At 38.9% G+C, this 16,427-nt stretch overlaps 1 protein-coding gene across 2 annotated transcripts in view; it reads left to right on the forward strand.

Moving 5' to 3' along the window:
* Positions 1-6,727: 6,727 nt before the first annotated feature.
* Positions 6,728-16,427, forward strand: part of KCNIP4 (potassium voltage-gated channel interacting protein 4) — a 413,215-nt gene continuing 403,515 nt past the window's right edge. Inside the window, exon 1 of one of the 2 annotated variants that reach the window (XM_017838612.1) lies at positions 6,728-6,815. In XM_017838612.1, the coding sequence (XP_017694101.1) occupies positions 6,755-6,815 (61 nt within the window). In that variant the 5' untranslated portion in view covers positions 6,728-6,754. The remainder of the gene's footprint in view (positions 6,816-16,427) is intronic. The other variant, XM_017838148.1, reaches the window with a different exon arrangement.

A 16,427-nucleotide genomic window follows, 5' to 3' on the forward strand; every position in this document is an offset into this window, starting at 1 on the left:
AGATAATACCATTTTTTTCTGCAGCCAGCATTGACATTTAACTGAAATAGCTTTTTTATTCTTTTACTCTCTTTTTACCTGGCTGATATATTTATACAGCAACCATATCCCCTCTTCTTCTTTTTTATATGAGGATGAACGAGGTCTTTTAGTCTCCCCATATAGATTGGGCTCATTCAGAAAAGAGTATTGTTGCATTGAAAAGAGAATTTGGCCTTATGTCTCTGTATTAAAAGATGAGATTGCTGTCTTCCCATATTTCCATAAATGAATCATTAGTGCCATGAATCTAGAGGAAAGATTGTAGGAACAAAATGAACTGAAATTTTTTAACTTTGCATTAATAATTATTCTTTGATATTTTATGAACTGGCTTTTGAGTTAGCTAGGACTCCCTAGACTTTTTTCTTAAAGCCCTATCATCTGGAAACACTGTGGATGCAGATTTAAAAATGGAAAATATGAAACCCTGCATTCAGTTACATCCTGTCGTCGGCTGTACAGAGCACTACTGCTCTCTGATCTCACTAGCTGAACATAAAAGCCATTATCCTTTCTGCTGTTATTCAGTTTTTCATGAGAAATGATGTGTGAGGTAAATAGGAAAGGGAAAAGGAAATGAAGGAGAGACAGAAAAGCGAAGTGGGAGAAGGGTTTACTAGAGCAGAGTGCAGAATTACCTGATGAGAATGGAGGATGAAAAGCAATGGGAAGCCAACATACAGCTGAATGTAAAACTGCCAGAAATAGTGTTGAAAATCATTCTGCCATAAACTGGCTCAGTCTGGGCAGTCTCCTACACCAGGGTCAGCTCAGGAGGTTTCGCTGCTGTTTTTTGTTTGGGTTTTTCTTTTTTCTGTCTCTTCTGAGCATAGGGCAGATTGCTAAGCAGGTATTTCACATAACATCATAGAGTCTATGATCTATTTTATATAAAAACCCTATAGATTTTCCCCTCAAGAACATAGGTTAGATATTGTATAATTACCCGATATTTTTCCTCAGCCTGCACCTGTCTAATGGACTGCTTCTCAGCTGTGTGTCCTCTGAAGTTGGCTACATTTCAGCAGCAGATGATTTTGCACCCAGTATTGTTTTATTTTTAAAATCTTCTGTGGTTGTCAGGTTAAGAATGAGGTGCTTAAAACCTAGAGTGCTATTTTTTTTATATGAAATTTATGTAAATATGAAACTATATATTGACTCAGGTTTACTAATAAAACAACTTCAGTGACAGTCTAATAATGACAACAAACAATTTGACAACAATTTAGATTAAGTGATACAGATTATGCCAAGGAAGTCTTCAAAGCAGCACATCAAAGTTGTGTTGAATATTACATGTGGGTTTTTTTAAATATAACCTTGTCTTAGTTTGTAATGACTTTCTTTAAAAATATCTGTAGCATGGCTATTATAAACCATGAATCACAGTTGGAGCAAGATATAAAACCACGAGACTCTCACAAATCAAATCTCAAATGTCTAAATACTGACATTTAACAATAAAGCCACTCCCGTCACCTGCAGCACACTGAAGTGAAGCCAGCAAATGAAGATACAACAGCAGAACAAAAGAGAAAAAAAAAAACTGGATTTCAGGTCTGAAGGAACATAAATAATATACTTATTTCCCACTGAAACCGAGTGAAGGGTGAGCCCCTACTTCCCTGAGTTTTGTTTTAAAAGCCACAATAAAAAGTCAACCCATATCTTGACTGTTTTACATATGAAGGCAATATTTAAATTGGAAGGTTGCTAAATAATTTTTTTATCTTCTCTTTTTGGTTACCACATATAAATTCTGATGTGTTACTCTTTTATGGTAAGTCGAATTGCTTCCAGTCCCTACAGAATTTATTACAAAATGTTATTAAAAAAAAACCCAACAAATTTGGTTTCAAGGAAAGGAGGCTCTTACCCTTTCTTCTCACCGTTTTAGTAATAAAGTCTGGTACTACTAAAAGCCTTTTTTTGCCAAGTTCAAGGGCTGACCTTCATTGTTTTTTGGTATTTATTTCTGTGCAAGGATAAGGATACACTATGCATAAAGTTCCTTTGAAGAAGTGTCTTGCTAAGGTTTAATAGGCACAAAAATGAGAATATTCAAAATTACTCTTTCTGAAAGCACCAATACTCTCTAAAACTAAAGTCTGTTAGTAGGAAGTCTTGAATATTGAAGCTCCACTGTTTCAGGAACATGCAGTTTGTTAGTCCTCTGTGACACCTTTCCTACACTTACAATCATATTTTGTATTTTGAATTCTCCCATATCTACCCTGTGGCGAGTCAGCCCCAGCTGCCAGCCAAGCACCTGCACACCTGTTTGGTTACCTTCACACCTAGTGGGACAGAAGAGGAAATTGGAAGAACAAGAGGGTGAAAACTTGTAGGTCAAAAGAAAGACAGAAAAATCATTCAGCAGTTACTGTCATGGCCAAAACAGACTTGGAAAGTTTAGCTAAATTTATTGACAACTTTAATTATTTACTTGATTATTGGGAAGAAGAAAAATATCTAAAAAATTAAGGAAAGCACATTTTCTCCCCCTTTCTGGGCTCAAATTCACTCCAGTCATTTCTTTCCCTTCTTTGTTCACACTTCAGGTTGTAAACACTTTCTTTCAAGAGCTGCTTCTTTATTCTTACTTCGTTGTTCTGTTCTGGCATGTATTTATCCATGGGTGATAGTCCATGGGCCTTAAGTCCCTTTGGAAGGGCTCCACAATGGAGCATCTCTCCTCTTTCTCTGACCTTGGCATTGACCCTCTCATTCCCCTCTCCTCAGCATCTTGTGCCCTTCCTTAAATACATTTTCCCTGATGTGCCAAGTTGGCTGATGGGCTCAGCTGTGCCATGCAGTGGATCTGTTAGAGAGTTATCTGGAACCAGCTGTCTGGCACAGGGCAACCCCAGCCTCTCATCACTGAGGCTACCCTCCAACCCACCCCAACAACCCCATAAGAGGGGGCCAGAGGACTCCCAAAGGTGTCAGAGACTTCTCATTTTTAGCAAGTACTTTATCACAGACACCAAATATTTGAGTGTGGCCAAATTACCGTTAATGTTTTGTAATACAGAATACACATAAAGTTTTTTTTAGGATACATTGTTACACTGAATGACTTAAAAATAAATAAAATACATTTCTGAGAACAAAAATAAGCCTAAAACGTATTGTAGCATAAAGAACACTTTCCCTCTCATGCCTGAATAAAAAATAGCAAAATGAAATTTTATTACTTTTTGGAGGAGGAACAATGTTTGTCCTAGAAGTAAGTGACAGACTGATTTAGCTGTTGGGTGTTTTTCCTTGTGAAAAACATTGTAAGTGACATGCAGTCACAAAGTATAACCTAATGATGAATTCTTCTGGGAATCAAGAAAGCTTCCACCTGGAGGGCCATTCTCCAGCAGAGGAAGCACTGCAAAAACAAAAGGTTTCTCTGGAGGCCTAGAAAGTAACATGGACATGTTGAATCCTTTTGGCTTATATTTGTTCTATTCAACTTCTTAATTATAAATTATTCAGTTTCTTAGTGTAAATATAATTAGGGTAGCTGAGCTACTGTGTTAACCCACTGTCGATGTCCCGGGACCTCAGGTGAGGGAGTAGAACAGACTGAAAGAGCTGAATCTTTGAGTATTGAGATAAATTTTCTGGGTCGGAGCCTTTTGTCAGCCACACAAATAGGTAGGAAAAAACCAGGTCCTCCCTGATAAGAACATGCTACCACTAGAAATGACGATGAATGTTTTTAAGTCACTAAAGATGATTTGTTTTTCTCTTCTGGAAGAAAATGCCTCCTTGATCATTATTCTAGCTTTGTGATTTAACACTTAATTTTACATATTACGTATTTTAAACAGATGTGGAAATCTGAACTTGATTTGGACACGCTGAATCATAATTATGTTAAGTCTTTCCAATTAGTTTACATTTGAGGCAAACAGAAATATGCTGATTCAGATTCTAATTAAAGAAATTAGATGGAAACTACATTAACAGTTTCAAGAAGAAGAAACTAAAAATTTATCATAAGACTGAAAGAAACCTTCATCTATACATGGACATATTAAATACATGCTTAAGGTATTATCAACCTTCAGCTCCAAAATAAATATTTGAAATAAATGAGTAAGAAAGGAAGGAGTTATATATTTTGAAAAGTAGAAGCTAGAATGAAACTTTATATTCGTAGAAATACAATTATATGTCAAAATGTAATTATATAGAAGGGATGAAATCACAGTTGATGTCAATTTTTACTGAATGTTATATAGAGCAGATACATGGGCTTGACATGCTAATTGGAGGAAACTTAATCAGGTTTGGTAAACAATAAAGAATTTGCCCTTTAAAGCAAGTTTGGAAAAACCCCACATTCTGACGTACATTTTGTTTCACATAGAACATCAGAATGACATGTATTTAATCTTTATGTCTGTCAATTACTGCCAATAATTGTCATAATCTGGAGTTAGATAAAATTAAATCAGGTGCTGAAAATCTGCACAGTTCTATAATTACCATGGTTCTTATGACCTCAGAAAATTTTATACATCTTTATTAACTGAGGATTTTCCCAGGGTTTTTTTAAATAGGCTTTCATTTTATGTACTGCAACCCTAATTTGTAAGTAAATGATAAATAGTATGCTAACATTAAAATCTCACTGGCAGTGATGGTGAAAAAGGGAAAGCGGTATCTACAAGGTAAGAGAAAACAAACGGGTCTGAACAGCCAAGAAATGGGAACATTTAAAAGGAAGTTAGAGAAAGTTTTTCTAAAACAAGTATTTAAATCTGAAGAGAACAAAAGGGAAAGAGTATACAGAGGGAATTACTTCAAGCAAGGCCCTTCAAGAAGAACAGGAGACGAAGAGCAAGTGGACAGAAACAAGGAGAGCAAGCAGAAAAATAAAGCAGATGAGACTGAGAGAAATATGCAGATTTATGGAGACAGTTCAGTTTATGGGGGTCACTTTCTTTATTCTTTGCCTCAGACACAATTAATCATAGAATTGACACATGCTACGTTATCTGTACAAACCTGGTAGGCACTTCTGGCACTTATGTTCTGTGTTGAGCTGCATACTTGTAATTCTTTCTAAGACACGAGATGAACGTATAGCTTAACTGGCAACTGCAAAGGTATTCTTGATGTACCATTCCTGCCTCAGTTCACTCTATTATGACCAGCTGCTCACGCATATTTAGAGTGTTTTCATAACTCACAGAGTTCTGATACAGTGTTAGTGTAGAGCAAAGGAAATTACCAGTTGTAAATCTGAATTGTCTCACTCCGAAAATCTATATATGTGATGACAAGGACTCCTGCAAAATTGTGATAAATTAGAGTTTTCTGTAAAGTTAGCTTCAAAGTAAGCTCAAATAATGATAATAAAATGAAATCCTGATCTCTCTTCTTACTACTTTGAATTCGATGAGAAGAGCCATATTCTGGCTACCAGAGGATTCACCTTACAGAAGGGAAATATTTTGAGGGCATATGGCAAATACAGTACTCGGAATCCTTTCTCACTACAGTCTTACCTAAACCTCCATCAGTGAATGTTTTTTTATCAAAAAAGAACACTTGGTAGAAGCTACTCAACATTGTGTTGTTCTTGACCAGTGTTATATTAACCTGTGGTATCTCTGTCCATTCAAGACTTCAACCATTCCACCATTTTGGAGTCGAAATAGACATAAGTTTGTCCCATGGAACAGATGAAGATAAAAGTCCTCTCCCAAAGCATTACTTGGCAATGTGGTAATGGAATTACTTCTTCATATTTCAGCTTATATGAATTTTAATAATGAAAGTTTCAAGATAATAACATGTCAAACATAATACATAAGGTATTAGATAGGTAAGCCTACAACCCTTATGTGCTTTGAAAAAAATTACTGTAATGAAGACAATGAGAAGAATCGGGATTTCTGAAACAAGTCATTATTCATAAAGGAAATCGTAAAGACAACTGAAAAATTATCTGTGCAATATTGAACTAGGAGAACTATCATTATGGAAGCATTTTCTAATGGTATGTCACAGTAGGCATCTATAAATTAGGTGTTACGAAGGTGCCTTAAAAAACCCTTTCCAAGCCCTTCCAAAATGCGCCCTCGGGCTCAGGGAGTGCTCCCAGCCTGGGCCAACCTGACAGAGGCGTTCGCGGAGCGCAGCTGCGATGGGAGCTCCCCTGTGCCGCGGCTCGGTGACGGCCAGGGTCCCGGGCAGCCTGCGGCTTACAGGTGATGCGGGAACCACCTGTGGGCTCCCGCCCAGCAGCGCGGGGCCGGCCCAGCCCTGCCGGACTCTCGCTCGGGGCTTTCCCCGCGGCCGCCCCCTCTCCCGAGCCGGCCCGGGGCGCAGGTGCCGGCTCAGCCCCGCTGCGGCAGGAGGAGCCCAGGGGAGCCCGGCGGGGCAGCGAGTCGAGACGGAGCCTTCCCCCGGCCGGCGGGTGAGGAAGGAAGGGGTCGAGGCGGCGCCTCCGCGGACGAGCGCCCGGAGCCCCGCGCCGAGCCCGCCCCGCGCCGCGCGGGTGGCGGGGGAGGTGCCGCCGCCGAGGCGGGGCCCGCTCCCGCTCCGCTCCCGCTCTCTCCTGCTCCGCTCCGCCGCGCCCGGCCCCGCTCCCGCTCCTTTCCTGCTCTGCTCCGCCGCGGCCCCGCTCCGGCTCCCGCCGCCCCGGCGCGGCGGTGCTGCCGCGCTTTCCCGCCGCGGCTCCGGGCGCCTCCCGCCTCCAAGCATGGACGTGAGGAGAGTGGAGAGCATCTCGGCGCAGCTGGAGGAGGCCAGCTCCACAGGCGGTAGGACGCGGGCAGCGCGACAACGCGATGCTGCTCCTCGGAATTATTTGGGGGTCTCGCCCCACACCTTCGAGCAGCAAGTCTGGCAACTTGGCGCGGGGCGGGGAGGGGGGAGCTGCCTGCCTGGGGTAAACGCACCTCTGCAGTCGGGGCAAATGTGTGCGTGTGCCTATAGGAACAGTAAGCAAACGCTTAATACCTGGGATCTCGGGCTAAGAAGCTCTCAGGGCTTTGCGAATCCCGCCCTAAGATGCCTGCTCTGACCTAGCTGGTACTTTTGCCTTTGCTGAAATGACTTAGGGCTGGGTATGAACCTCTTGGGCAAACCATGCACAGTTCCCAACTCCCAGGAGGTACTTTTGGTCAATCCCATTTACACCTCCCTGCTTTGGTCTCCATTGTACCTTTCTGATGCTTAAGTGACAACTATTTGATGGAGACCAGCTTCTTCCGGTAAGCCAAAGGCTGTGTCGTGCCTTTCTCTTCTCTGTATCTCAAATTGCAGTTGCACATTCACCTGAGAAAGGCTAGAGGAGAACTTGAATTTTAGGGAAGGAGAGAAAGCATGCTTTGCTGTCCTCCACGGTGATTGTGACTCCTGGAGTGTTAAGAGTTTTTTCCCAGTTATTTAGAAATTAATCTGCTTGGGTGCAATGTGTAAGAGGATGTTGTGGAGGAAGGTGTTCATTTCAAGGTATCTGGTTAAGCAGAAGGTGGTTGGACAATTAATGAAAAACTTTGCAAAACAGGCAATCAAAACCAGGAAAAACTTGTTTTCTTATAAAAGGTGGAAAACTATTTCACAATTCTTGCTGTGTAGCTAGATTTCTTATAAACTCTGTGATGCCAGTGTAGAAGAGCAGCCTTACCAACAAGTTACTTGAAAGACACAGTGTAATCCCACCCTTTGCTTGTTTTCTGATGCTTCAGAATCACGTAAAAGAGGTTCACAGCCACGTGTTCTCTTGGATTGTACTTGATTTTTCTCTTTCCTTAATGTCCCAGCTTTTTTAGTGTGTTAGGGTGTGTAGCCCTTCAGATAAGATACTAGAACATTTACTTTGGGGATAGGGAACTTTTTGTAATTGACTGTGCTATCAGGCTATCAGCTCAATTGTTTACTTAGTCGTTATGGGTATCCAACAAGGGCACAGCCACCTAAATGTTGTGATACTTCTCACTGCTTTTCAGATCCAAGCCCCCAATTAACCCCCTGTAATTAAGGCTCTTCTGCAAGTTGTAATTAAGGCTCTTCCCTCCACATACCACTGTCAGCCTTACAGCTCTAGTCTGTTAGAGGTCTGAAAGTCAAACTGCTTTTCGGTTAAACATACATCATGAGAGACAAACAGTGGGCAGGCTCTTAGCTACCTGTGCAACCACCATGTAGGACTGTTCAGGCTATACAGAACAGGTCATAATTTAGACACAATGGATTTGCACAGCTGCTGTTGAGGAATTATTTGGTTTATGGATCATTATTATAGGTGTTGAAGCATAAAGAGAGTTTAGAGCTTACTATTTTTTCTTATAGGTATAGTTAGCAGTAACAGCATCCATAAAAAAAATGGGGAAATATGATCTGAATCCATGTCATGCAAGTAATATAAAATAGAAATATGGTATTTTTACAGTTGAGCTTCACATTAGATGTGTTGTCCATTTTGGTTGTCTTAAGATACAAGCCCAATAACCGTTAGAAATTAATGACAGCTTTATTTCACTTTAAGCTTGCAATGTTGAGAGGCATTAAGATACACTTTTGCACTGTTTTAGAATAAAACCCAAAATCTGACTGAAACCTGAGTTACTGTAGGAAAAACATTTCTTGAAAATAAGTTCTTATGCTAGAAAAATAACATGGAAAGATAAAAATGACAGAGCTGAAAGAAAATACCTCCTTTCTTTTGGAGAATGACACACATTAGATCACCACTCAACTTATATCTCATCACTAGCTTGATGTGATGTGAAGCTAACAAGTGTCTAGCTTCGCTCCTCTGGGCTTCCTCCTTTCGTAAGAGAGCTCATTTATGTTCATCGTTCCACAATTTTGGCTCTTTGTCATCTAAACTTCTCTCTCCTCTCTCTCTTCCTCTCTCCCTCCAGGCTCCTAAACTTGCAACTCATTTTCAGTACCACCAGCATTTCCGAGAGTACCTGTCTGTTGGATTTTTAATAAGGAAGCATTTGGTGGATTTTTTTCTCAAATAGAATCAATGTTTAAAATGTTATTTGTTTTTAAATGGTAATGCCTACAATAGAGTTGTTACAGGGATTTGATGCTAGTGTACGAGAGCCAGAAAATGAAACCAAAGAAAGTGTGACTGTTCCTCAATTTAATTTTTCCAAATGAAATGAAGCCCAAATAACACACAGGCAGATTAAATTATGAAAATTATTAATGACAAAGACAACGTTTTCTACCATTTAACAGGTAAGAACTCTACCTCCCTTCAGCTGCTCTTCCCCTTACATTTACTCTTGCAAGTTGCAGAGCATCTTTTAATTCAAGTGCATTCAAGTTAATGTCAATTGGAGCACCACTGAGAGTTGTTGAAGTAACAGAATGTGTCTGCTCTTAAATACTGAGCCATTGTAAGGATGAACTGTTTCATCCCCCCTGCCCCATGAAACAGTCTTTATCAATGAGATAGCTGCATTTGTGCTAGTGATAGCCAAAACTCTTCTGCTGCAGGGCAAAGGCATCTTTGCAAAATGTGAAGAGCAGAGGGAGATTATCAGTAAAAGTCTGTGTGGGTAAGAACAAGTTTAATCACAAAATGTCCCATGGGTTCAATATCTAGGACAAACTTAAGCTGTTGGGAATACAAATATGAATAAGACTTTATCACAGCAACTGGTTGCTTTGCTTTAGGGTGTGATGAATTCAGAATGGGGATTGTGCTGACCAATATACCCATCTTTATTCAAACAATAGAAGTGTTTACAAAAGCCACGGTGTCGTTTATGACAAGTTTTGGAGATTTTCTCTGATTAGACAGGGCAGTCACAAATTTTTCATGTCAGAAAAGAGGCTGTAATCTCTACATTGTGGACAGAAGATAGACCAAAGAGTACTATTAAGAAGTGTTTATCCAACTTCAAGTTTACTTAGAGCGAAGTATTCTGTGCCACACCTCTGAGGGATTCTTGTGCAATAGTGCTCACATTTGCTTTTAGTGAATGACTTACGCTTATCATTTGAGGCATTCTTAGAAGACAAGGGAAGCAGTGCTAAAAAGGACCCAAAATTACATATTGAAAAAGCTGAAAATAGAAATTTAGGAAAGGGGATGCTAAGAAAAATCATGAAAGTGATTAAAAAATGTAATGGAAAACAGTTACAGGAAAAAAGAAGAGGTGGGAGGAAGGAAAGAAGGAAACAGCTTTTGTATCTCACACCTTGAGACACAAAATTGATTATGTATTGGTGGTATGTGTTGGACCGATTTCTTTATATCCCATTTGGGATTCATCTAACACCATGAAAAACAGGCAGTGACTATCCCAGTGATTTCCATCACTACTCATATCAGCGTAAAAGCTGTCAGGAAAGATAGCGGTGTCAAAGTCTAGGAGCTCCATCCAAAGAACATGCTGTCAGTCAAAAGTCAGTGTCATGTTTTTACTAATGATCTCTTTTCTCTAAACACTCTTTATCATTGGACACTTTCAAGATTCATGTGGACAGGGTACTGGACCATCTTGTCTAGACTAGCATTTCTGTGCTAGAAATGCTGCTTCCAAATGCCACATTTTTTGTGTGAAATCTGCAAATACACAAGGGAAGGAATAAATTAAATGGACTCGTGATCTAAGAAAGGAGGTATATGTATCATGCACTTGCAAATAGATGCAAATATTTTAAGTGTAAAATATACATCCTGCTCCTGCAGGGTGGGAGAACTGTCTGCGGCAAAAGCCTCTGCATAAAGTTTGGATTCTGCCTCCATTTCCGATTCCGCTATTCAGTGAGCGTGTAAAGAAGTGCAAAATTCTAGTATAGAGTCATATTTGACCTAAATGCTGGAAATACCTTGGCTTTCCATCAAAATCAATTTTATATCATGTAAATATAAATTCCCACAAAATACAGCTTTCTTATTCATTATTCTGTGTTTCAGGGTCAGAAACCCACGATCAGAGAGTTGATATATAAACAACTGAACATCTGGACAAGTTTCAGGTATATTTGGCTTAGAGAACTGATGCTTCCCAGGTGTTTTTAGACATTGTAAAATATATAGAGGCAGATATGGTATCTAGCAGTTAGCGTAGTCATCAAAGTATCTAGTGTGTGTCATGGAAAGCTTTTACAGTGTATCAGATAAGCACTTAGGACTTCTGCTTTGGGTTGGAGCTGAATATTTGATCCGTGCGGCATTCAGCTGTAATCTAGCCCATCTCAGCCTCTCAGTTTGCCATTGTGATTTATTCGTAATCTTTGGCACTTGAAAAAGAAAGTATCTAAAAATACAACAACGCCTGATTGCTTCACTCTTTCACAGATATATGCATTACTGCCAGGCTGTCCTACTATCCTCCCTCCACCCCCTCCCCAATTCTGCTTGTCCTCTCTTTCCTTCAAGCACCAAAATAGACTGTATTTGAAATCTTCCTTGCCAAACAAATGCTGGCAATTTGTTGTCTCCTATTAGCAGAGGCCATTACTCTTGTTTGAGATGAGAGAGAAAACATTGGCACAAGGTTGTGGTCTTGGATGTCAAGGAGCCAAATCAATTTTTCAGTAGTTGTAGTCGATATAATCTGAACCAAGTGGAATTCTCTTCTTTATTAGCACACACTTTAATTAATAGGCTTGAGCCTATTCTGGGACATAAGGAGTGCAGATATCAAAGCCGTCATTCTTTGGAGCACAGTGTGGCAGTGCAGGTGGAGATAGTTAATAGTGAGGTTAATGAGATAGTTCATCTCTGTGTTTGGCCTGAACTATAATGTGTGGCTGCATCAAAAGGAAATGAACAAAAGGTTGACATAGGCATTAGTTTTTTTGACAGTAGTTGTCTTTTCAGAATCCTGGTTTCTCTGGCAAGATCTTTGCTTGCTATTGCTTTGATGGCTAGGTAGTATTTGGTCTGGATTTCCCACTGAGTACACCAGGTGGAATGTGGAAGAGAAGCAAAAGTGTATGGAATATATGTTTTTTGAAGTCTGTATAACTGTGGAAACCATGGAATCCAATTATTTTGTGGTGTTCTTAATACAATTACAAAATAATAATTACAGGAGGCTTGGGATCATAGATCAAAGTTTGACCTTTTTTTTCACTTTATTTTCCATTCTCACACTCTACAGGAGAGATCATTTCTGTGTTATCACCTTCATGCATGCAGCAGCAGATGAGGTTGGGCTCTAGACTTGCTTTTATGAATTTAGGAGATCTGTAGACAGCTATAAACTGGCAGCAGGTTAAAGTATGGGGTTGGGTTGAAAGTATATTGAATCCATTCACCTCTAAGAATAAACCCAAACACAGAATCTGAACACATACTGTGTTTTATTTCTGGCAGCCCAGCAGAGACTTAATATGATATTAAAAGGAATTTTTTGTAAGAATTCTGAAAATAAATATAGTGTTTCTCTTTTATATTCTTTTTCACCTGTAAAACAAATTTTTTTAGAGGTACAGTTTATAGCTGTGATCCCCTGTTGTATGTTTATAATTTATACTGCAGCAACACAAACAGTGGTATAAAAGTTATAGGTGCTTATGTGTCTACTGGAGAAATGAACTACAGGTGGAAGGCATGATAATAGGGAATTTTAAAATATAAACACTTTGCCCTGTTAAAAACAATGATTCACATTTAAATGTTTGGATTTTATTATAGGAGAAAATATCTTTGTTTGTATACGAGGTGTATTTCAGCAAATAATGCGTAATCCCCAAGCACAGTTAAATGCCTAGCACTGTACAGCACATTCCAGCAGTGTGCCACAAAGTGACTAAGTGGTGACATCTTAGAAAGAGTTATTCCAGCTTAAAGGCTTTGACTGTTCTAAGACACAGACTGCAAGGTTGTTGCTCTATTTCATGCAGTCAGTAAGAAAGGGTTTGCTATTTTAATGATAGGAAAAAAGACCAATTTTGCTGATACGTTTTCTTGTTCTCACAATTTTCAGTTATCTTTCCAGCAGAGAGAATTTTGATGAATATCGCTGTAGTCATTAGGCTCTAGTATAGCAAATCTTCTCATTCTTTTTGAATCAAACTTTTGTTAATAAGCCAGAAGAAACATTTAGGATTTATTAGAAAGGTAGACAGTAGCCATAAGGTGTGATGATGGGTCTGATTCTTCGCAGTGGAAACAACCAGAACAGCATTTCATCACAGTAAGTCGTCTGATTATCAGGACTATTCCTAAACCCTTTCATACCTGTGGAAATAATTGCAGTGAATAAGGATTTCTCATTTTTAAAATTAAATGTAGTTATTTGACTTAGAACTTTTTATTATAATATACAATGTAATGTCAGTAAAACACAATGAAAGACAACATTGTGCCAAACAAAGGGTAAACATTATATGAAGAAAAGATCTATTCTAAATGGACAATATCCTAAATACTTGAAGTGAGTTGGAAAGGAGGAAAAAGTTTGATTTTTTTTTTTTTAATTTTAACATACTTACGTGATACAACTTGAAATTATGATCTTTTGAAAGTCACACTCTATATAACATCTGTGAGATACAAGCATTATTGTAAATGAACATTGAGGTTTGGAATTTTGTAATACGTAGAGATGTCTGTGTACATGCTAAATACCATAAATTAACAATCTACCTGGGCCAGTACTACCATAATGCTTTTTTTTTTTTTTGCATGAATGTTGCAGCCACAGTTTCAAAGAATACCCTAGAAAGGACTGACTTTTTCTGAGACTGTTTGTTTTATTGTGCCAAAGAATGTTGCATCAGCCACTCCTTGGTGTTTTACAGCAGCAGGTGCTCCCCCCATGTCCAGGTGCTAAGATGGTCCAGGGAACCCCCACTGCTGGCAGGAATATCCTTGGCTGTGTGCATGTGGTTTCCCAGTGCAGATGGTTCTTGGGAGAATGAAAAGTACGCTGTGGAATTACAGTCCCTGCCTGAGCAGTTAAAAGAAAGAAGAGGATAGAGATCAAGGAATGCCGTTCATGTGTGGGGCTTCAGTGGTGTCTGAGCAAGTGGACTTGAGGATCTGCTGTTCTGTTGCCTTTAGGTGGAGATAATTGAATCCTGTTTCTCTTATAATAAGTAGGAGAAAAATCCTTAAAGAATATAATATATAAATAATATAAAAGAATATAATATAAAATAACATAAAAGGTGTATATCAAGGGGACCCAACCATAGAATCATGTTTTGCTTCACTGTGTGCTGTTAGCAGTATGATAGGTGCTTCCTCAGATCACCATAGGTCTTGAGTTTTAACAGTGTAGGTGGTTTTAACCAGGTGATACCAGCTGTCCTTAATCATTCTGACTACACTCTTTCTATTCTGTGTATTATTTTCCATGTTGATTTATGGACATTTGAGGTTATTTTGTTGTGCTCTCTGATGCAGCATAATAAAAAGTATCACCCGTTGTAATGCTGTCAACAGAGAAAAGATAAATCCAGACTGTTTGTTCCAGGTGTTTTGTGCTGGCAGCATCCACCTGCTGGTAACTGAGACAAGTACACATTAAAGTTTATTGTTATTTTTAAAAAGATGCTGTAATTGACATACACACACTGCCTCTTAGGTGCTGCCCTGATTTCTGCACAGCCAGGATCTGCAGTTTACCAAACCCAAGATGCCTAAGGAAAAAAATATAATAAAACAAAGTAGATATGCAAGTTGTGAGGATGTGCAGTATGATTAAGATACGGAGAATTTCATGCTGTTGTTTCAGTAACTAGGTCTACTTTATATACTGTGTCATTCTTTGATCTTTATGATGGTGATGAAGTGGGGTTTTCCTGTTTTGCTTTTTGAAATATGCAACACTGTGCAGTCATCTCCCAGAACTGGGAAAATGAGCCACTTCTGTGGCTGGGATCTGTCACTGTTTGCTTCAGAGCTATTGATTCCAGTCTCTGTCTCTACGACTATGAATTTGTTTCTCTACATGGGAGATGGGAAAGAGGAGGTCAAAGAGCAGGATGGTTTGGTGGACAGATGGTAGGTTTTGCCCTTTCTGCCTTCTATTACATGGTGATGAAGATTCTCTTTGCAGGAGATTGACACCTCCAACTCTTTCAGGCAATGGCTCCCGCTTCTCCCTCTCCTTGTCACTTAGAAGGTACATGTGAACCCCTCTGCTAAATGAGCACTTTCTCACCTGTTTTGTATAATCTTTTTCCTCAGATGGATGTCATTTTGAGGTTATGCACTTCTTTCTAGGCTGATTGATTGTCAGTGAAAGGAGAGGACAGGAGGTGATGCCTCCAGTGTAATTGGTGGGTCTCTAATGCATGTTTTATATAAAATGAAGTTCTGATAGACTTGGAGGAAAAATAGTAAGTAGAGGTTAAGGTGAGGAGGAAACAGATATGACTGAGGGTATAATGACCTAGTTCTTTACATTGCACATCTGATGTCAAGTTTCCCCCCTAGTACATTAAATCTTTATTAAAAATATGAACTAGCAGGACTTAAAATTATAAAGATTCATACTTAAATATCTTGCTTAATTACTTAACTTTCAGGGTTGAACAGCATTTAGACATTATTTAGACTCAAAAATCTTTGTGTAAGTTACACCTTTTGTTTGCATTCAGCTAATTTTCTGATAATAAAATAGAGTGAAGCAATTTTGTATTTCAACATAAACTTATAAAGATCACTTCCTATATCTAAGGTCTTTGAGTCACCCTAGACTTCTTAAGAAGCAGTAACGTTTCTCTTTCCCAAAGGTCTGGAAGGTGTTCACCTAAACCCCATGTATTCAAAAAAACAAACCTCTACTCATAATTTAACTGTATGTTTTACTTTACTGCCTATGCTTAGAAAAAAGCAAGAACATTTTGACCTGTTCAGAGTGAAATGTAAAACTATCTAAAAGGTGTCAGTGAATTTCTAACATCTTATTAAATGATGTTTTATCAGCAGTCACTTTAATCAACAGGACTTAAATTGCTAATAGGCAGTCTATTAGGACATTTTCAGTTAAAGAATTCAGAAGAAAGTAGGCTTTTTTGTGCATGTTTTTCTTTTCAAGAACCCAAAACATTAATGATGTGTTTTCAAGTAAGCTGCCTCACAAAGAATGTGTACAGAAATGTTGTCAGTTAAGAGACTGATTCCTCACTGGAAAAGAACAAGAAAAAGTTAATGGCATTATTAAAGCACTATTTGGTAAGTAGCAACTTACAGTGCTGTTTGTGTAGACAATATATTTTCCATTCTGCAGGTGTAGTGTTAGAATAAATGTGTATTCAATGGTAAACACAGAGTTCATTAGATGAACAGATACCAGTTTCTTGTTGTAATAATACTAAAACAATGGTTTCATGTTCCAGGAAGGCTGTGTATTGATTAAACCACCTTGCACTTAAGCAATTAATATAGATCTTTTGGATACATCAGTGCTTGTTTCATTACGATAAAAAGCCCTGATCTT

The sequence above is a fragment of the Lepidothrix coronata genome, unplaced genomic scaffold (genome assembly GCF_001604755.1).
Source record: "Lepidothrix coronata isolate B3197 unplaced genomic scaffold, Lepidothrix_coronata-1.0 Scaffold0, whole genome shotgun sequence".
NCBI classification, from domain to species: domain Eukaryota; kingdom Metazoa; phylum Chordata; class Aves; order Passeriformes; family Pipridae; genus Lepidothrix; species Lepidothrix coronata.